Source organism: Carassius auratus, chromosome 5, assembly GCF_003368295.1.
Source record: "Carassius auratus strain Wakin chromosome 5, ASM336829v1, whole genome shotgun sequence".
Taxonomy (NCBI): Eukaryota; Metazoa; Chordata; class Actinopteri; order Cypriniformes; family Cyprinidae; genus Carassius; species Carassius auratus.
The window spans coordinates 1,494,474-1,516,155 of record NC_039247.1 but is presented as its reverse complement, the minus strand read 5'-3'; the positions used below and the strand labels follow the sequence as shown (position 1 = coordinate 1,516,155).

The 21,682-nt window shown below is 37.1% G+C and overlaps 1 protein-coding gene and 1 long non-coding RNA gene across 10 annotated transcripts in view; one reads left to right on the top strand and one right to left on the bottom strand.

Moving 5' to 3' along the window:
• Positions 1–21,682, top strand: part of dnm1a (dynamin 1a) — a 47,243-nt gene that overhangs the window by 13,016 nt on the left and 12,545 nt on the right. For 4 of the 9 annotated variants that reach the window (XR_003279913.1, XM_026243676.1, XM_026243636.1 and 1 more), the window contains exons 5-16: positions 267–365; positions 1,309–1,469; positions 1,568–1,710; positions 1,790–1,925; positions 4,402–4,469; positions 5,714–5,852; positions 9,657–9,743; positions 9,859–9,929; positions 10,653–10,704; positions 10,851–10,856; positions 11,880–11,891; positions 13,155–13,268. Coding sequence is in view for 6 of the 9 variants with exons in the window: in XM_026243676.1 (XP_026099461.1) it covers positions 267–365; positions 1,309–1,469; positions 1,568–1,710; positions 1,790–1,925; positions 4,402–4,469; positions 5,714–5,852; positions 9,657–9,743; positions 9,859–9,929; positions 10,653–10,704; positions 10,851–10,856; positions 11,880–11,891; positions 13,155–13,268 (1,088 nt within the window). In the remaining 3 variants the exon portion in view is untranslated. Of the gene's footprint in view, positions 1–266; positions 366–1,308; positions 1,470–1,567; positions 1,711–1,789; positions 1,926–4,401; positions 4,470–5,713; positions 5,853–7,157; positions 7,297–9,656; positions 9,744–9,858; positions 9,930–10,652; positions 10,705–10,850; positions 10,857–11,879; positions 11,892–13,154; positions 13,269–21,682 lie in introns of all 9 variants that reach the window. The other 5 variants (XR_003279921.1, XM_026243656.1, XR_003279920.1 and 2 more) reach the window with 3 other exon arrangements.
• LOC113070397 (uncharacterized) lies at positions 16,312–18,113 on the bottom strand. Its single transcript, XR_003279922.1, has 2 exons — positions 17,201–18,113; positions 16,312–16,559 (listed from the first exon to the last, which is right to left on the bottom strand). It is a non-coding gene; the product is annotated as an uncharacterized LOC113070397 (long non-coding RNA).

Here is a 21,682-nt window from a genome sequence, read left to right as displayed (position 1 = left end):
CTCCAGTAAATGTCTCTTGATTTAAGGATGTTTAGATATTTGTACTTTTGCAGTGTATACAATATTTAATGCCATTACTTCCCGAATTTAAGGCTTTCAGCTCTGATTTAAGACCCTTTTAAGGCCTTAATGTGTGAAACCTTGGATCAGAAAACCGTAAAGCAGCTTTAGGTTCATTTGAGCATGTGTGCTGTTTTCAGATCTTACGTGATCTCTCTCTCTGTGTGTGTGTGTGTGTGTGTGTGTGTGTGTGTGTGTGTGAGCAGGTCTGCGGACCATCGGTGTGATCACTAAACTGGATCTGATGGATGAAGGGACCGACGCTCGGGATATCCTGGAAAACAAGCTGCTTCCGCTGCGGAGAGGTCAGGATCTTTATGAAAATAATCCATAATAATCCAGCTCTCAGTGACTTCTTAGTGTCCTCAAAATCCCATTTCTTCAACACTTTCTATTGCTTTGTTTTATGCTGAAAAACTGTGCCAGCCACTTATATTCCTCATTCATCAGAAATTAATTATTTTGATTATATTTAGTTTATTAGAATCATTTTAAGTAATTTTTATTTCAATTAAAAAAAAAGGTTCTGATTGGATGCCCTTAAAAATTAAAATTAATATTTCAATAAATGTATAATAATAAAGTTTTACAAATTTTTTTTATTTAACTAACAAATTAATTGATGGCTGTGGGCAAAAAGTAAATACTGCATTACATCCAAATATATTTTAATCAAATATATATTTTTTTATAATTAAATAAAAAAATAATTTACTAGTTTTTTTATAGGCATGCAAAAAAAATGATATCAATAAAAATTTATATTTTTTAATTTTCACTATTTTTTTCTGTGCTTTTTAGGAAAATGTAAAAGTCTAGATATTGATTATAAAATGGAAACTAGTAAGTTATTTTGGTTTACCATGGTAAAGCTGTGACAGATGGACAGAAACATCAGCTCTCTGTTTCCCTCTAGTGGAGGAAAGAGAGAATAGCAGAATACCTTCATCTGGAAAAGACATCGTTTTCTCTCTTTGCGGGGCAATAAAGCATATTTATGGGAAAGTCTGAGCTGACGTAGAGGTTTTCCACTCGCAGCTCACGTCCACACTTCAGGTTTTCCCATCAAACATGTCTTGATCTCCACTCATGAACACCACAAACACGCTTGAGACGGATCCTGGCTTTCAGACGCTCGATCCACGTCTGGAGAGTTTAACCTCTTCCTCTGAGCTTTCTCTCCAGTGATCTGAACTAGTCACTTGTGCTCTAAACCCATCTATCTCTGATGTGTTTGTGTGACTCCAGGTTACATCGGTGTGGTGAACCGCAGTCAGAAAGACATCGACGGGAGGAAGGATATTAATGCTGCTATGGCGGCGGAGAGGAAGTTTTTCCTGTCTCATCCCGGTTACAGACACCTGGCCGACCGCATGGGAACGCCGTTCCTGCAGAAAACACTCAACCAGGTGAGGTTTAACCTGTGGAAATCTGTACACATCCACCTAAACCCTCGGTTTGGATTGTCTCGGTCTTTCATCTCTGTTTTCTCTTCTCTCTTCCGCAGCAACTGACCAATCACATCCGAGACACGCTCCCCGCGCTGCGCACCAAACTGCAGAGTCAGCTGCTGTCCATCGAGAAGGAAGTGGAGGAATACAAGAACTTCCGTCCTGACGATCCGTCCCGGAAGACCAAAGCCCTGCTGCAGTCAGTCCCTCACTCACATTCTCCATCTGAGACAGATCTGCAGGAGATGAATGCTCAGTGAATGTATGGTTGCTTTCAGGATGGTGCAGCAGTTCTCGGTGGACTTCGAGAAGCGCATCGAGGGCTCTGGAGATCAGATAGACACGGATGAGCTGTCTGGAGGAGCCAAAATCAATCGCATCTTCCACGAGCGCTTCCCCTTCGAGCTGGTGAAGGTGTGTGTGTTTCCACTCACCGGTCATAAGACATGATAAATGCATTTCTGAAGATCATGTGACACTGAAGACTGGAGGAATGATGCTGAAAATACAGCGGAGCATCACAGAAATACATTACACTTTAACACAGATTCACACAGAAAACAGCTGAATTACATTAGAATAATATTTAGCAATTTTTATTGAATTTTTGATCAATTAAATGCAGCCTTGGTAAAAAGAAGAGATTGAAAATATAGTTACTGAGTCTCTGTAAAACATGAGTCACGGCGCAGGATTGCGTCTCCCTCCGGCCTCAGCGCAGCCTTTATGAGTAAAACATTCCGCTTTCCTGTGGCCTGAACACACACACACACACACACACACACACACACACACACACGCATCCACAATAAAACACTGTCTGCAGCAGCCAACAGGAAGTAGTTGATCCACAGATCTGTCTGAGGTTTCTGGAGCTTATGAATGTATATACAGTATTGTTCAAAATAATAGCAGTACAATGTGACTAACCAGAATAATCAAGGTTTTTCGTATATTTTTTATTGCTACGTGGCAAACAAGTTACCAGTAGGTTCAGTAGATTCTCAGAAAACAAACAAGACCCAGCATTCATGATATGCACGCTCTTAAGGCTGTGCAATTGGGCAATTAGTTGAATTAGTTGAAAGGGATGTGTTCAAAAAAATAGCAGTGTGGCATTCAATCACTGAGGTCATCAATTTTGTGAAGAAACAGGTGTGAATCAGGTGACCCCTATTTAAGGATGAAGCCAACACTTGTTGAACATGCATTTGAAAGCTGAGGAAAATGGGTCGTTCAAGACATTGTTCAGAAGAACAGCGTACTTTGATTAAAAAGTTGATTAGAGAGGGGAAAACCTATAAAGAGGTGCAAAAAATGATAGGCTGTTCAGCTAAAATGATCTCCAATGCCTTAAAATGGAGAGCAAAACCAGAGAGACGTGGAAGAAAACGGACGACAACCATCAAAATGGATAGAAGAATAACCAGAATGGCAAAGGCTCAGCCAATGATCACCTCCAGGATGATCAAAGACAGTCTGGAGTTACCTGTAAGTACTGTGACAGTTAGAAGACGTCTGTGTGAAGCTAATCTATTTTCAAGAATCCCCCGCAAAGTCCCTCTGTTAAAAAAAAGGCATGTGCAGAAGAGGTTACAATTTGCCAAAGAACACATCAACTGGCCTAAAGAGAAATGGAGGAACATTTTGTGGACTGATGAGAGTAAAATTGTTATTTTTGGGTCCAAGGGCCACAGGCAGTTTGTGAGACGACCCCCAAACTCTGAATTCAAGCCACAGTACACAGTGAAGACAGTGAAGCATGGAGGTGCAAGCATTATGATATGGGCATGTTTCTCCTACTATGGTGTTGGGCCTATTTATCGCATACCAGGGATCATGGATCAGTTTGCATATGTTAAAATACTTGAAGAGGTCATGTTGCCCTATGCTGAAGAGGACATGCCCTTGAAATGGTTGTTTCAACAAGACAATGACCCAAAACACACTAGTAAACGGGCAAAGTCTTGGTTCCAAACCAACAAAATTAATGTTATGGAGTGGCCAGCCCAATCTCCAGACCTTAATCCAATTGAGAACTTGTGGGGTGATATCAAAAATGCTGTTTCTGAAGCAAAACCAAGAAATGTGAATGAATTGTGGAATGTTGTTAAAGAATCATGGAGTGGAATAACAGCTGAGAGGTGCCACAAGTTGGTTGACTCCATGCCACACAGATGTCAAGCAGTTTTAAAAAACTGTGGTCATACAACTAAATATTAGTTTAGTGATTCACAGGATTGCTAAATCCCAGAAAAAAAAAATGTTTGTACAAAATAGTTTTGAGTTTGTACAGTCAAAGGTAGACACTGCTATTTTTTTGAACACACCCCTTTCAACTAATTGCCCAATTGCACAGCCTTAAGAGCGTGCATATCATGAATGCTGGGTCTTGTTTGTTTTCTGACAATCTACTGATCCTACTGGTAACTTGTTTGCCACGTAGCAATAAAAAATATACTAAAAACCTTGATTATTCTGGTTAGTCACATTGTACTGCTATTATTTTGAACAATACTGTATGTGTGTGTGTGTGTGTGTGTGTGTGTGTGTGTGTATATAACTTTGGGTTCATTTATAATGTAACTAAATAGACAATAAAAAAAGGTTGCATTTATTTGATGAAAATACAGTAAAAATAATATTATAAAATATAATCACATTTTAAAAGAACTATTGTCCATGTGATATATTTCAATATATTTCAATATTTTGTATTACTTTATATCAAATAAATCCAACAGGGGAGCATAAGAGACATCTTAAAAAAAATAAATAAATAAAAAAAATAAAAAATAAATGATTTTCTTCCTCCCTTTAGAGTTTTTGGTGAAACACGCTGCTCTGTGTTGCTGGTCTGTTAGTTATTATCTGTGTTGTCTGTCTTCAGATGGAGTTTGATGAGAAGGAGCTGCGCAAGGAGATCAGCTACGCCATCAAGAACATCCACGGCATCAGGCACGTCTGTCCTTCAGCTCTGAGCCGCTCTGCACTGCTTCTCGCTTGTCTTCAGAGCAACTAACAGGCTTTTTTCAAGCTAAATATTGTTATATGGCTTACTTTATGACCCTCAATTTGTCCAACAGACTATGTCTCATAATGTTTATGCACCATATTACTAAAATACTTTATTTTTTGACAACCATCGTAAACACGTGGTTAAAAAAAAGTGGTGCAGAAACAGTTTTTACTCAGAATTTGCAAAAGAAAATGCAAAGAAATGACACTGAAAGAACTTTAAATTTTGAAGTAGAAAATACTGAAATGGTATTTTCATTAAAAAAATGCACTACAATAATCTCTTTTATTCACACAAAAAATTTCATCTTTATAATTTATTACTATTAATTATGGTTGGTTCTTTGACATGTAAATTTACTAACATTATTTTAAGTGAAAATTTGTTTGTGAAATTTTATTTTATTTAATATTCTTATTTATAAATATCACTTTTTTATTTAATGCATTTTGTTTTGATGGAAACAAAATAATAACTTTACAATAAGGTCCCATTAGTAAACAGTAGCTTACATTAAACATTAATTGTTATAATTAACATTAACCAAATTAATGAATAAAAATTAAGTAAAAATTATCTTTCATTGATAGTTAATGTTTTTAATACAATTAACTGCTCTTAAAAATTATATTATTATCTTTGAATCAAAACAACATACATAAATTATAAAAGAATAAAATAACATTAATATTTTACATTTTTGCTGAATATATACACACACACACACACACACATATATATATATATATTGCCAGTGTTCTTGTTTTAGTTGTCATTTCATGATAGTTAAATAAAGGACTTAATTTGACGTCTAATGTGCAACACATAAATTATTACATTTTTTTTTATTTAATTAGTTAACGTGCTAAACGAATACAATACACATTAAGACCTTTCCATCCATCTTTCCACCCAGTATGTCCTTTCTACCGGTGCTGTTCTCAGTTCAGCTTTAGTTTTGTTGTTATGTTGAGCTTCAGTGATATTTAAACTTAATTCGATACATTTAAATGTATCAAACACATCTGAGCGTGTGAAATGTAACAGTTGAGCACAGCTTCAGCAGGACGTTTGGAGCCATTCTTTCAGTTCTTCATTCTTTTCTTATGGTATTTGTTTTGGATTAACACTCTCGTTTCCGCCCAATTTCTCCTTTTCTTTCCCTCCTCCGCCTGTCGGACAGAACTGGGCTCTTCACGCCGGACATGGCCTTTGAGACCATTGTGAAAAGGCAGATTGGGAAGATTAAAGAGCCGTGCCAGAAATGTGTGGACATGGTCATTTCTGAGCTAGTCAATACTGTTAGACAGTGTACCAAGAAGGTAAAGGCCCTCTGGAGGCTCGGACCCAAACCAGTGTGTGTCTGTGTGCCTGCGGCTTTGGACAGAGGGATTCTGGGTAGAATGGCAGCTTTAGCGTCTGTACGGAGGGCTGCGGGCACTGGGGCTTCACCGCTAGATGAGTTTGATCTCTGTGGGATTTAGATGATGCTGCTGGGGTTATGCTGCTAGAAAATATGGTTTACTGAAACATAAAGATTTGACTGTGCAGATTGAATGATTGCATTAACTGTAATCATTTTAATCAGTTTTAGTTTTCTATCTATCATGCACACAAATGAAAAAAAAAGCACAATGATTTTATTTTAAAGCAACTTTGACTCTAGTAGACAAAAACACAAAGATCAGCATCACATTGAATTAAATGTCAAATTTAAAGTAGAAGACTGAAATATTTTTTATTTACACATTAATAATAATACTTATAATAATTTCATGTATTTTTACACATTTCTTCTATATAGCTTTAATTAGTTGTGCTTTTGTTTTTTATATTTATTAGATTTATTGCAATTTTATGTATATTTGTAATGTTTTTAATATTCTTTAAAACACTGATGTGTTTCATATATTTTATTTTTATTTAATTATTTATTTTACAATGCATGACACCAAAATAATGGAATAAACCTCAGAAATAGAACAAAGATTACTGAAGCACATTTGACAAAAAAACACTTTTAAATTTCTTCTTCAGAATTTCACATTTAATTCAATGAGTTATTTGACTTTTTGTGTGTGTGTGTTTTGGGAATGTCCATTTATTGTTTTTTCATTGTGAATTTTTTTGTCCATTCCAATTTTTTTTACTTTAGATAGTTTATAAAAATGATTTCATCAGTTTTTCTGGAAGTTTTGACACCTGTTCAACACGACGCACCATCATTGCTAACCAATGAACAGGTTCTTTACAGTATTCATTTAGCATTCATTTTTTCCAGCATAACTCTAAAGCACATCAGCATCCCGAACCCAAGCGTAAAGATGTCCTCTGATGAAGGATGTTCATCTAGCAGACCTCAGCGTCCTGCGCTCTCTGTTTCCTAGAGGCAGAAGTTTCGAGGACTGCGTCTGACGGCGGTCTGTGCTCCTGCGAGTGTGATCTGATGAAGAGTCACTCGGGAAGCTCTCGGACTGCCTTCGGTTCGCTCAGCTGTGTTCTGGAAGCTTCTGTCGAACGGCTTGAGGAGAAACCAAATGTCTCATCACTTGCCTTCTCTTTGCTCTGTGCTGTCTGTCATCCTCTCTCTTCTTCCTCTTCCTCTTCCTCCATGACTTCCTCTACAGGACGGGCCTGTTCACCCCCGACCTGGCCTTTGAGGCCATAGTGAAAAAGCAGATCCAAAAGCTAAACGGGCCGTGCCTGAAATGTATAGATATGGTCGTGAGCGAACTCGTCTTCACCATTCGCAAGTGTAGTGAGAAGGTAAAGCGGAACGAAGCTCCGTTCCTCGTCTATCTGTATCGTACGGATCGACCGATAGCTGGACTTTCACTTTACTCTTTGGACGCAGGTGGCGATGCTTTAGGGTCTTTTATAGTTTAAAGAAATAATGCACAGAAAAAAGATCATTTTATCATCATTTACTCGTTCCAAACCTCTTTACTCAAACATTAAAGGTGTGTAAATGATTGTAAGTGGTTATGATTCGAGCTTCAGCGCTGCTGCGTTTATCGCTTCTCCTCATTCTGCTTGTGTAGTGCAGTGCATTGTGGGATTGTTTTGATACTGTGACATCTCTCCTGTGAAGTTGATCTTGTGTGATTGAGAATCAGCTGAAGACAGGTGTTTATGAATCGTTGAAGTATATCAGATTCAGATTTGAAGAAGGAGGACAGAGTCATAAATATTGATCTCAAGTTATTTTTCTTGTAAATACTTGTAGATACTTTCATGTTTTAGAATCTGTCCATTTGTTGTTTTAGTGTTTTGTAGTATATATATATATATATATATATATATATATATATACTGTATATTTAATATTTTATGTTCCTGTTCTATTCTATTTAGCTTTAATTTATTTTGAATTTAGTTTTATTAATTTTAGTACTTCAGCTTAAACTTATTTTAAGTTTGTTGCCAAGGCATAATTTTTTTTGCTAAAAAAAAAAAGAATATATATATATATATATATATATATATATATATATATTTTTTTTTTCAGCTTTATTTATTGTTTTAATTGTAGTTAACAGATAGAATGAGCCCACTTTCCATACAAGTGCTAATGAGATCCTACCGACTCTTTTAATCAGTGCTTCAGGACAGTGTCTGCATTAAAGGCTTTTTTGATGGCCATTGTTTATCAGTGATTTCTTATATAGTGTTGAAGATCTCTGAACTCTGTAGGGATCTACAGTGTCGTCTGTTTGAGGATCTAGTCAGATCCTGCTGTAAGTGTCGAACAGATCTAGGATTCATCCATCAGTCCAGCAGCTATCGGTCTATCCTTACCACTCAGTTTACATCCTGGTTTATTTTGTCTGTGTCAGTTTCATTTACTAAGTACTTGTGTCTTTTTTTTAAAGAAGCGTAGAGATTTCATCCAAATTCCACACATATATAATTTGTGTTAATAATGCATGCTTCCTGGTTTTTGGCCCAGTTTCTGTGGGATGCGTGTGTGTTTTAGTCTCTTTTGTTTGACATTCATGGAACAAGCTTCAGGAGAGATCTTCTTACACCAGCAGACTAACAATCACAGCAGAACATCTCTGTTTCTCTCTCATCCACTCTTTCTCTCCTCTTTTATCATTCCATCACCCCTCCAACATTGCATTCTGTCTTTTGTGGATTTGGACTGAAAGTTTTGTGCCTAAACATTCAGCTTCCAGAAATTGGCGTTTTCTTCCTTGAGATTTTCTGAAGAATCTCCAGCAACAGTCCTCCATGAAACCAACACATATATATATCAGTACAAAACAGCAGTCAATATCAATTATGCAAGTCCTATAAAGCATCTGTGAGAAACTGAAGTCCTCATTCGCTTGAGATTGATCCACACATGCATGCATCAAGGTGCAATATGAATTGATTGATTTAAACTTGATTCATAAATGAGGACAACACTTTAATTCCGTTGGTTTTATGTCATTTCTTCTGAGCTTGACATGAAGATTTTTCAGAAATGCTCCTGTAATGTTAGAAAACATGAGCATCATATGTGTTCGTAACGACACAAGGGCCAGTAAATATCATTAGCGCCTGATGAACTGTGGACTATCAGAACAATCATTTGATTTCATCAGGTTTTATGATATGATATAAAAGAGCCTCATTTGTGCAGCATGTGCTTGTTCTCAGTAAGCTTCATCTCAGAGCATGTTTGTTACGCCTGTAGCTCATTTCTACTGTTGATCCCTGATCATGTGATGCTTCACTGTTCACTGCATCCCTGTGTCTCTGCTGGTGTGTGTGTGTGTGTGTGTGTGTACACTGACCACAGGTTCCAGTGCATCTGCATCATATATTATTACACTGTTCAACATCAAATGATTCACAGCTGATTCATTCCCAGTCTTATTTTGAACGGTTAATTAGTGACTGCTGAACAGTAACAATAACTACACAGATGCACTGAAATGTAAAGTCATGTGACATACTGTATGTTTCTGAACGTCAGCTCGTTTTCTCCACATATGCATGCATATCTAATGTTAGATCATGTTTAATAGTGTGTTGGTACTTTAAAAATGACTTTGCGGCAGGTGGTGTCTCTATTTTGCAGTCAGGCTCATTCTGTAGTAAGACTGTCTGGTCTGGTGTGTGTGATTGTGTCACAGCTGGCCCAGTATCCCATGCTGAGAGAAGAGATGGAGCGGATCGTCACGCAGCACATCCGCGACCGCGAGAGCCGCACTAAACAACAGGTGCGTAGCATCAGATCCTCACAGACACGTGCTTAAACAGCTGATGATTTGATGATTTCTCCTTGTGTGTATGTGTGTGTGTGTGTGTGTGTGTGTGTGTGTGTGTGTGTGTCAGGTGCTGCTGCTGATCGACATCGAGCTGGCGTACATGAACACCAACCACGAGGACTTCATCGGGTTTGCCAAGTGAGTAACCCCAAAAATAACTAACCCTAACCCTTACCACCATAAAATCAAATTTTTAACAAAAAAAGATAAAAAAAATAAAAATATAAAAGCAATAGTAAATAATAGTAAAAATAGCAATTATTACAATTATAATATAATATGTATGCAATAACAATAATAACATCATTACTTTTATTATTCTCCAAGTAATTCATCTAACACGGTTCACTGGACGTCAACAACAACAACCACGATAATAATTGCTAAAAATTAAACTGTTAATATTACTAATAAATAACAATAAATAACTACTAATATAATAATATACAATAAATAATTTTGATACTTTTATTATTAATAATATTGCTAACATTAAATTATATTAATTATAAATAATAAATATATAATCATTATTATTTTATATTATTATTAGCATTATAACTAATATTAAACCATTAATATTCATTATAAATAATAATACATCAATTATATAAAATGATTTAAAAAATAGTTATTATATAGATTTTTTTAAATTAATGTAAATAATATTTATTACTATTACTATTATAACTAACATAATATAACATAATAAATACAGTATTAGAATAAAATATTATTATTATTATTTATAATTAATATTAATGGATACTCAGTGAAGGAATCTTTTGGCGACTGTGTGTATTGTGTAGTGTGTGTGTGACTGATTCTAAGCTGATTTGAGTTCAATTCTGTCCTGTTTAGTGCGCAGCAGAGAAGCAGTCAGATTAACAAGAAGAAAGCAGCTGGTAATCAGGTGAAGGAGGCTGAATTACACTTCATACTCATCATTTAAAGATTAATTTCTCTGTGCTCATCTGATGTGTGTCCAGCGTCTGCATCTCTCTGTTCTTCATCTCTGTTTCTTATTCTTTATCTTCATGCCCTTATCAACTGATCCAGGGCCAGGTTTGTTCTCATGCTTCTCTCAGTTCTAGAACTGATCTTAGATCAGATGTTACAGGAATGTTCTGTGTTCAGCTCCATCATCAGCATTAAGACATAACTAACTCTGCACACGGTTCAGCTGGAAACAGCAAGAGATGGGTTTACATGTGTTTACATCCCAGTCCAGACTGGTTTCTGCTGGTTACTGCTGGATGGTTAAGATATTCACTAGCATCTGTTGAAATTCACAGTGTTTTGAAAGTGTCACCACTTGATTTAAGCATTCTATGTGTTCACTAGTGTGATCAGATCTGAAGTGTTGACCCTAAAGATGCTGATGATGGAGGCTGAGCTGCTGTATGAAGTCTCCTCACAGTTCTGCTGTACTCAGATCAGTTGTTAAGGGCAGCGAGTGACAGCATGACGTATGTTTGTGTGTGTTTGATGACTGTAATCATAATCATTGCATTGATCTGTAGATGTTTTGGAGACATGAGCAGATGCTTGAGAGGTGATGGAGATCAATGCAGAATATATGGCTTGGTGTTAGTGATGGAAATCAGATGCTTCTAGCACAGGCGTTTCTTTAGAAAATAACCTTTGACCTGTGAGTGAAAATCAACCCATGGCAAGTTTAGTTTGACTTATGCCAAAAATCATTAGGATATTAAGTAAAGATCATGAAGATATTTAGGAAATGTCCTACCATAAATATATCAGAACTTAATGTTTGATTAGTAATATGCATTGCTAAGAACTTCATCTGAACAACTTTAAAGATGATTTTCTCAATATTTAGATTTTTTTGCTCCCTCAGATTCCAGATTTTTTAATAGTTGTATCTCAGACAGATATTGTCCTCCGAACAAACCACACATCACTGGAGAGATCGTTTATTCAGCTTTCAGATGATGTATTGCATTGAAAAAAGAAAAGTGTCAGATATCTCTGGGCTGTTCTCTGTCTCTGCTGTTTCTCTCTTGTGTTTTCAATACTGACACGTTCTCTTTTTCTGTCATGTCTTGTTTGACTCCGCTGCATCAGGATGAAATCATGGTAAGTCGACTCGTCTGTGTGTCGTCTAAAGCACACGTGTTACACAAGACTGGACTCTTACACACATGCGTGTCTGTGAGTCTGTATTCAGCGCTTGCATAAGATGCTTTCGCTGCACAATCAAACTCATTTCTGCATGGCATCACTGAAGATGTCAGTCATGTGTAATGACTGTATAGTGTGCACTACAGAGGGTTTGCTTTGCTTCTTCTCTTCATGCCACAGGCGTGTGCTAGATTTAAGTCTAAACACTCATTCAAGCAGTATTTCATGCAGCTTTTCTGATGTTCAGTGTTAAGATGAGATGAACCTGTTAAGAACATATCTGGCCATAATTCACCCACAAATAATTAAGAAATTATATTTAGTATAAAAATGTTAGCATTTAATACCGTTTTCATTGTCTTACACGTCTTATGTGTCATTGAACTTGTTTCACTTAATTCATGATTAGAACAGAAGAGAAATAATATAATAATTCACATTATCTCACAAGTTGCTTTATCATTTTATAAGCGCTCACTTCATAAAGATTTGATTACTAAATGGTTTCCAGTGATGTACTGTATTTATGTTTTCACTTGAGGCCGAAGCGAGTCTATGGAAGCATATAATAACATAATACAACGTATTTCTGTATTTAAATTGACATTTAAGACGTTTTAAGACTCAAGTGAAGAAAATGTGTGCTCTCATATACAGTGTGTAAACGAGTTGTTAATTCAAAGTTTAATAAACACAGTTCACCATTATCTTTTAAGACAAAATACTAGAAAACTGAAATAACTTTTACTGTAGCTTCCGATAAAAAAGTGCTGTTCTTCGGTATTTTTCAAGTGTCTAAAGAACATTTACTTGAGAAATTGTTCAAACTTAAGTTCATGATAAAATGAACAAATATCTGACAAACATGAAAAACTAAATCAAAGAGAAAACTACCTTTCATTGCCCGTTGAAAGATATTTGTTATTGTTTCAAGCATACAGTGAACTTCATCTTGTTGCATTTCACAGAAAAGACTTTCTTTTTCTTTTCTATTTTGCATCTCCAGTACATTTATATTGATTTAAGGATGTTTATTTAAAAAATGCTTCTTTTTGCAATGCATGCAAGGTTTAATGCCACGCACGGCTCTGATTTAAGATCTTTTTAAGGCTTTAAATTGAATTGAGAAGTGTTTATCATTGCACACAGATAGAAGGCAGTATATACTGTAATGTACAGTAAGCAGTAATCCAGTATTTGGCGGCTGATGTGTTTCAGGTGATCAGGAAGGGCTGGCTGACCATCAATAACATCGGCATCATGAAGGGCGGCGCTAAAGAGTACTGGTTTGTCCTGACGGCCGAATCTCTGTCCTGGTACAAGGATGATGAGGTGAGACGTGTTTTGTGTCTGCAGATGTGTGACTTTAAGACAGTAGATGACAAAAAATGCCCCACTTCAGACCTCAAAGCTTTTATGAACTGTGTTCTGTCTGGCTTCAGTCTCACGACCGCATCACAACTGATCATTCTCTTCAAAGTTAAAGCAACATCGTCTTGATTTACGTTGGATCTCTGCCTGGAATCGTCCGTGTGCTTCGCTCAAACAGCGGCGCCATCACGGCTGCTGCTCACCAGTCATCTCTCCCTTCAGCTTTAACGCCACGCTTTTATGTGGAATTATTTATATCAGTTTTCCGCTATAGAAAAGAAATGATCTCAATTGGGTTATTTTGGAGCCGTCCCGTTTCGCAGGCTTCTGCTGACTCGACGCTCTTTTTCCCCTGGCGTGTTTTTGGCTGGAGTATTTTCCAGCACTGGAAGGTTTTTCTGCGTAATGAAGCTTGCAGGACCTGCGAGAGCGGTTCTCTGATGATGCTACGGCTCTCCACACGTGCTCAGTCTTTCAGAAAGGAAAGGTCACACTCAGTGGTCAAGCACGTTTTGATCGGCACACTTGCTGGGGTGAATATTTATATGAAGAGAACAGGGTTAATGGACAACATGTTAACCTCATATACACATTCATTATTGAAATAAAATAAACTTATTTGAGCGAGTATTTATTGTAAAAATTTTTATGTTCATTTAGTTGAACTTAATGTACTTCAGTTGAAATAAAAATTATATATACATATTAAAAATTTGAAAAAAATTCAAACACAAATTAACTAAAACTTTAAAATTAAAATGATTCATATTAATAAAAAATATACAACTATTTTAGTTATACTAAACTAACACACAGATGCTCACCAAAGCTGCATTTATTTGATCAAAAATACAGTACGATTTAATTTTGTGAAATATTATTATTAAGTAATTTCTGTGTGAATCTGTGTTAAAGTGTAATTTATTTCTGTGATGCTCCGTTGTATTTTCAGCATCATTCCTCCAGTCTTCAGTGTCACATGATCTTCACAAATCAGAATAATATGATGATTTACTGTTCGAGAAAAACTGAAAACAGTCGCTCAAACTCTTGAGGAAACTCTGAGACATTTTATTTTTTTAGAATTCTTAGATGAATGAATGAAAAGTCAAAAGAACAGCATTAATTTGAAATAGAAATAACATTATAAATGTCTTCACTGTCACTTTAGATCAATTTAATGCGTCCTCGATTAATAAAAGTGAGTAAACATGTTTATTTATAGTGCATTCTGATTCCATGTCGACTTTGAAGTGGTGTCTAGGTAGGCGTCTCGGGTAAAGCTGGCACACACATGTGCATACCAGAGCCTGACCTGTCACACACACACACACACACACACACACACACACTCGCCAAGAGAGGACTGCTCCTCATAAAACCATTGACTTTCAAAGAAATTTGTGTGTGTGTGTGTGTGTGTGTGTGTGTGTGTGTGTGTGGTTAGCTGGTTTGGGTCACTAACTAGGAGCATGTGGGTCAGAGACAGCGAGGGGGGCGCTGCAGTCCACTTTCATCTGTCTGCGAACACAAAGTCTCCTTCACACACACACACACACACTCTCTCTCGTCTATTTATTTTATCGTGGGCTGGCGATGACGGTTTCCCAGCACTCAGAGCCCCAAAACTAACACAGGCCGACTCAGAAGTAAAACAGTCACTAATGAGCTCAGAAAGCAGCAGAAACACTTCCACGGATGAACACGAGTCTCAAACCTACACACACACACACACACACACACACACACACAAGGGTCGAGACCCTCATCACTCTCTGTCTAAATGATCAACCAGCGTCTCAGTGACATCACTTCCTCCTGACATCTCAGTGCAGATGTATTTCTGCTTAACCTAATTTTACACAAAGTGAGTTCCCTCGTCGTCTAGTGTGTTTTGGGGGGTTTAGGGGAAGCGGGCAGCGCTGGTGATACTGAATCTGCTTCCTATCATCACACCAGCGAATCACAAAAGACATGAATGAAGAAAAACTGGACGCATATGAACCAGCAACCCTCTCGATGGCCTCAAAGGCCTGTCAATCAAACACACACACACACACACACACACACACAGAGACTCACATACACAGACACACACACACACACACACAGTACTGAAACAAACACACACACACACACACACACACTGAGGACATATGAAAATTTAAAATAATCCAAACCTATTGCTAAAATGTATTTGTTTTATTTATTTATTTATTGACTCACTTTTGAGTACAGTTTGGTTTACAAACTATATTTAAATTGCGATGGACGCTATTTTTTTATTGTTATTCTTTGTACATATGCATCAAACACACTGTAAAAGTATATATGTTGAGTATGTACTACAAGAAAATACTATTTCAGTCTTTCTTCTTCAAGATTTCACATTCAGTTTAACGAGTTACTTCCCGTATCGGAATGGAAATTGTTTCTGCACTATTTTTTTTTTTTTGAGTGCAGACAGTTTCTTTGTCCGTTGCATTGTTGTTTTTCCAGCATCTCATCATTATGCATTTTTTTAAGATGCAGTGTGAAGTGCTCAAATAAAACCATACTCAAAACACACGTTTCCTACATTTACAACTTACAGTTTGTGTGTGGGTGTGCGTGTGTGTGTGCGAGTGAGTGAATGAGTGTGTGTGTGTGTGGTGTGTGTGTGTGTGTGTGTGTGTGTGTGTGTGAAAGCAGAAGTAAAGGCATCGGATCAGAAAACACTGTGATCCAGGAAAAGACTTAAGTGGAAACATGTTTATCTGGTTTTCGTGTGTCTGGATGTTTGAGAGCGTGTGAAAGACAAGCCTGAAGATCTTCATATGAGTCCAATTGAGAAACCGTTTTATCTTTTGACTCTCTCCATCTCTCTTATTTTATTTAACCAGATCCAGATGAATACGCATAAGAAAAAAAAATCGCTTTCATATCTCAGCTTCATATCTCGACAGTGTCTGTAGTCTATCATCACGGTGAATTGTTAAGATAAAGTGACACTCCACACTTTGCGTTGGTATCATTTCATACTTTATTTTGCATTTCATTATTTCTCTGACATCACTCCACGCTGATTACATCAGTGTCATGATCTGCTGTCGTCATGGCGATGTGTTCTGGAGTCGTCATGGCGACGGACCGTCTCGAGCATCCCCGTGCAGCCTAACCAATGTGCAGACTACTGTACAAACACTACTTCCTGAACAGGTAGTCTGAACACTGGGCAGGCGGGACGGGCGTCTGAAGAGACTGTGATGGAGTCTGAAACAGGCAGATCGTGTAGGTGAGACACACAGATGATGATGCGTTCTGATTGGAAACTTCCTGTTTCCTGTGGAGAGTGATGATGCATTCCCTGCGGTTTCATGTTTCTCATAGAAATTCCCTAAAACTCTGCTGCTGCACGGTAGAGAAGGTACATGGATTTAGTACGAACTGATTAATAATTCATCAGACTTTTATACACTGAACACACACACACACACATATATATATTTATCAACATAATAAACTGTAGTACTTAAGCATGTTTCTGGTAATCAAAAAAATATATTATAAAATATATTTAACAAATTTTTTGAGACACTTTTTTTTATAGTGTCTATATATACATATATTAAGTTATTAAATCAACATACTTTAATCTGTCTATTTATTTATCCATGTATCTCTTTGTGTTTCTGGTTATTTAGTGATACATTTATCATTTTGACTTTGATAATCCCACACACTCTTTTGCCCTCACTGACCTCTGAAATAATCTTCATCACGGCTGATGGTTTTTAACGTTCGTCTGCTCTCGCATTAGTTCTGCTGTGTGTTTAACATCAGATCAGCTGGTAATAATAACCGAACACATCATCAAACTCTAGATTCCTCAGTTAAAGATGAAGATACTGCACCTCATCCTCCTCTTCAGCATGAGTCCAGCTGTTTGTCCAGTGCTGATCTCAGTTTTCCCAGTGTTTCTCAGTGTGCATCTTCATCCTCACCGTCGCTTCTTCCCCATCATTCCGTGTTCCCGAATAAATCATAAAAGTGTGTCCAGTAACATCTTCTGGAATCAGCATCTGTGGGCGAGCGCCTCGTCTCTGCAGTGACTCGCAGGCTTGACGTGGCATTGGACTGTTAACTAACTTTACTAGTGAGAGAGCCAAGGAGCAAGAGAGGAGAAAGAGGCGGGGCTTCGTTCTCCTTCCCGCCTCTGTCTGGCTTTTCTGCTTTTTGGGGAGTCGGCAGGAAGTGGGGGGTCAAAGGTCAACAGGAAGTGAAGCGCATTCATTTTCTGCATGTGTTGTGTCATTTCGGGGAGGGGGTCGGGGTGCATGTAGCGTGTTCGAGTGTGTGTGTGTGTGGGGGGGGGGGCTGCATGGCTTTGTAGCGCTGCAGGAATGTCGGAGTTTCTTGGCAAGACGGCGGGCTTGTAATAACTCCAGATGTGCGGGCCTGTGGTGTGCTGGCGTGTTTTTTCTTCTGAAGCCGATTTCCTTTCCCTGTCCGGCGTGAATAAAGAGGCCTTTATGCTGGACAATCACCCCCCCACCCCACCCCAAGCACCACGTAACTGGGTGGAAATCAGGACCAGATTTGATGTGGGAGGTGACGGCGACCAGCGAGAGATCGCATATAATTCTGAACCACAGCTGGCTGTCAGGGGACGCTTCTTACTTCTTACAGATGTTGCTCTTGTTTAAGTTAATTCATCTTACTAGTGCACTTAGTTACGTTTACATAAAGATGATAAACTACAGTCCTACTAAGTATTCAGTGCATGTCATCTGGCTGTGTTTGTGCATGGGATTATTTACAGTAAATGTATTTAAAATAATGTATTTAAAATTATTTACAGAATATTTTTTACTATAAAACAAGATATATTTAACGATTTTAGATGTCAAATTTAACAGTGCATTGATTAAATTAAATTAATAAAGAATTAAAAGCATTGCATTAATTTTTATAAAGTCTTATAGATGTCAAATTTAAAATATCACTGACTGTGATTAATTATTGTAAATGTTTTTTATATTTTATTTTAGCAGAGAACATTCACATGCTTAATTTAATCCAAATTAAATACATTTTAGATGTCAGATTTGTTTAATTAATAATTTGAAAGAAATGGCATTAATTATTTTTTTTTCTCATGTAAAATGATCATGGAAATTTTCACATGTAAACATCCTTTAACAAATGTACACATTAGTGTATGACAGAATTTTTTGTACTTTTAAAGGATCTTATTTTAACTGGGAAACTAGATCAATTTATATGAGCAAAAAAACTAAAGAAAAAAAGAAAAATCACTTTTTTTGCATCCCCCCATCTCACAGTGGTTTTATTTGCGATGTGGTTTATGTGAGTGCAGCAGTCAGTGTGGCGTTGAATCAGAACATGTTTGATACGGAGCAAAAACCTTAATCCTCACTATACAAAACCGTTTCCAGTTAGTCTTAACATGAGTAAAAGTGATGCTTCTGAAGTGCGTGAGAACAGAAATGCGTAAACCTTTCGACAGTTTTGTTGCTCGTTAAGGTTTTGTACAAATAAACGGTGCTCACGTTTTTTTGAGCAAATGTAAGAATCAGGTCGTTTGTGACTCACTTCAGATTCTTGTTCTCTAGTTAATCTCCACCCATCTGTCCAGCTCTGCAGTGATGTATTGTGGGTAGTGAGTCACAGGCGGGTGCTCTGGGTGGTGACCGTGTTTGCTTTAGCTACGGTTTCTCCTCTCAGAGCCGAGCAGGACTCAGAAACGCCTCGGCGGGGAGCTGGCTCAGCACTCTCTCTGTGGACAGTTTCAAAAACATTTACTTATTTTAAACTGGAAAATTCACAAAAAAATTGTCTGAAAATTAAGGTTATAACATTCTTATTTTTCTTCTTTTTTTTTTACATTTTAACTGGAAATTGCACATGAAAGTGTTTTGAAATGTTTTATTGAATTGAACTTACGTGAACATCAAATTTATTTTTATATGAGATTCAACACACTAGTGCATAATATTTATTAAATTAATCATTAAAGAAAAAGCTTTAATATTTTTTACATTTAAAATTAAAGGAAAACGTATCACATTAGTGCATGTTATTATTTATTTAGAAAAAATGTTAATGGAATTTTATTTTAACTGGAAAACAGGATCAATTTACATGAACAAAAATATTTTTTATCTAACTGCATGCCATAATTGGTTGAATTGGACATCTAAATTTGACATTTGCATTTTTTTCTGTCTAAAAAAAGTTGTATTTTAAATGAGTGTATTTGTATTCAGCAGTCAGTGTGGTTTTGAATCAAATTAACCCATGCAACTCTAATGCAGTTCTCCGTTAGCACTGAGAGTATGTCAATTCTGTAATCCTGCACCTGAGACGCTTAACTTCAACACTGTGTTCACTGCTACTGTGAAGTAACGTTACCAGAAAAGCAACACCTCCCTTCACTGCTAACACACCATCGTCCTCTCATTAAACTTCTCTCGGCTGTCGGGAACATTCATGTTCTTTATGAGTTTGGCAATGATAGAGTTCAGTACGTTCAGTTCATTTTGGCTCGACACGCTCAAATTTCCCTTCTGTCTGCGAACCCAAACACACTGTAATGTCATTTCAGATTTACATTACTTATTTGCATTTTACATCTCTTTACATTTTAATTACAATAAATAAGATGTTGCCAAGTTTTCCACTATTAACTCTTTTGAACTGAACAAACGCAGAGTGAGATTTTAACTTTGTATCTCGCAATTCAGAGTTTACATTTTGCAATACCGAATTTGTATCTTATTATCCTGACTTTTATACAAGAAGTCAGAATTGTAAGATGTAAACCTGTAATTTTGAGGAAATGGAAATCCATAGATTTTAGTTTAGTTATTTAATCTAAATTTACAAACTCTATCCCCCACATATCCCCAGATAAATACTGCTCTGACAATTAAAACCAAATTATATCAAACAAGAATTCTGTTCAAGATACTTCTTGTAAGGAGCTTGTGGAGTAGTGTCTAGTTTAGCGCTCCAAAAAATGCTCGTAGATGTCAAAGCTGGATGAGGGATCTTTCTGCAAAATGACGCGGTGCCTTTTTTTTCTTCGGCGAATTAAAAACAGAAAGAGGGGAAAAAAAACATGCATTTTGAAAATTGCTGTTGGCCTTGGCTCAAGGCGCAGTCGTTTTGGTAATGAGGGGTTAGAGCGGCATTATTGCTCCCAGATGCCTCCCCGCGTCTCTCTGGCCTTTGATGCAAAACCAAGACACCAGCGCTTTTCAGTCTCTCTCTCTCTCTCTCTCTCACACACACACACACACACACACATTACAAACCGCTTCATTTTTTGGTTTAGTTCTACACATATGATCACACCTGATAGTATTATCGCTCTACATGATGCAGAGTGTCTTTCTGATGGTTGAACTTGGACATGACGTGTCTCAAAAGTGTGCTTGTGAAGCAGTTTTGTTTGGATTAGCGCAGCGGGCCGCAGTCAAGCGTGAGAAGTGTGTTTATGAATCGAGTCTGAACTTCCTCCGCTCTTATAATTGCGCTGGTATTAGTCACACCAAAAACAAAACAATGGAAAATATCCACAGTTCTGTCCATGGTGATGGTTGGACATAGGAAGGAAACATCTCTGATGAGATCTAGTTTATGTTTCATCTGGAACAGAAATGAAGTTTAACTGAAATGAGTTTTAAGATAGATCTGGACAAACTGTGGTCCACATGTCCAGTGTGTAATGAAAGAGCAAGATCTGAGTGGTGCAATGTTCTTAGAAAGTGATTATTTACGTTCTTGATTTGGATTCATGAAAAATATCTTAAAGGAATAGTTCACCCAAGTCTGCTGAATATGTGTTCACCCTCAGTTCATCAGAGATCAGGATGAGTTTGTTTCTAAATCAGGTTTGGAGAAATGTCTCATCAATGGATGCTCTGCAGTGAATGGGTGCCGTCAGAATGAGAGTCTGATAAAAACATCACAATAATCCACAGCACTCCAGTCCATCAGTGAACATCTGGAGAAGACAAAACCTGAAACACATCCAGCATTAAGATGATTTTAACTCAAACACATAGAGTCTATAATCCATAATAACACTTCCTCCAGTGAAAAAGTGCATCTGCTGTTGTCTCTCACAGATTAGTTTAGATCTGTTTAAACGCTGCTTGATCTGTGCAGATTTCTCTCCTGATTCAGAGCAGAACACTTTTTCATGTAAACATTTGGATTCATGCCTGAATGAGAGAGGTAGGCTTCAGAGAGAAAACATTGTTATAAAACGATTGTGGGAATACAGAATATTATTTTACCAAATAAGAGCAATGCTTTGTGAATCTGACTCTGCGTGTCTACAGCCGCAGGTTATTTAGATCCTCGTT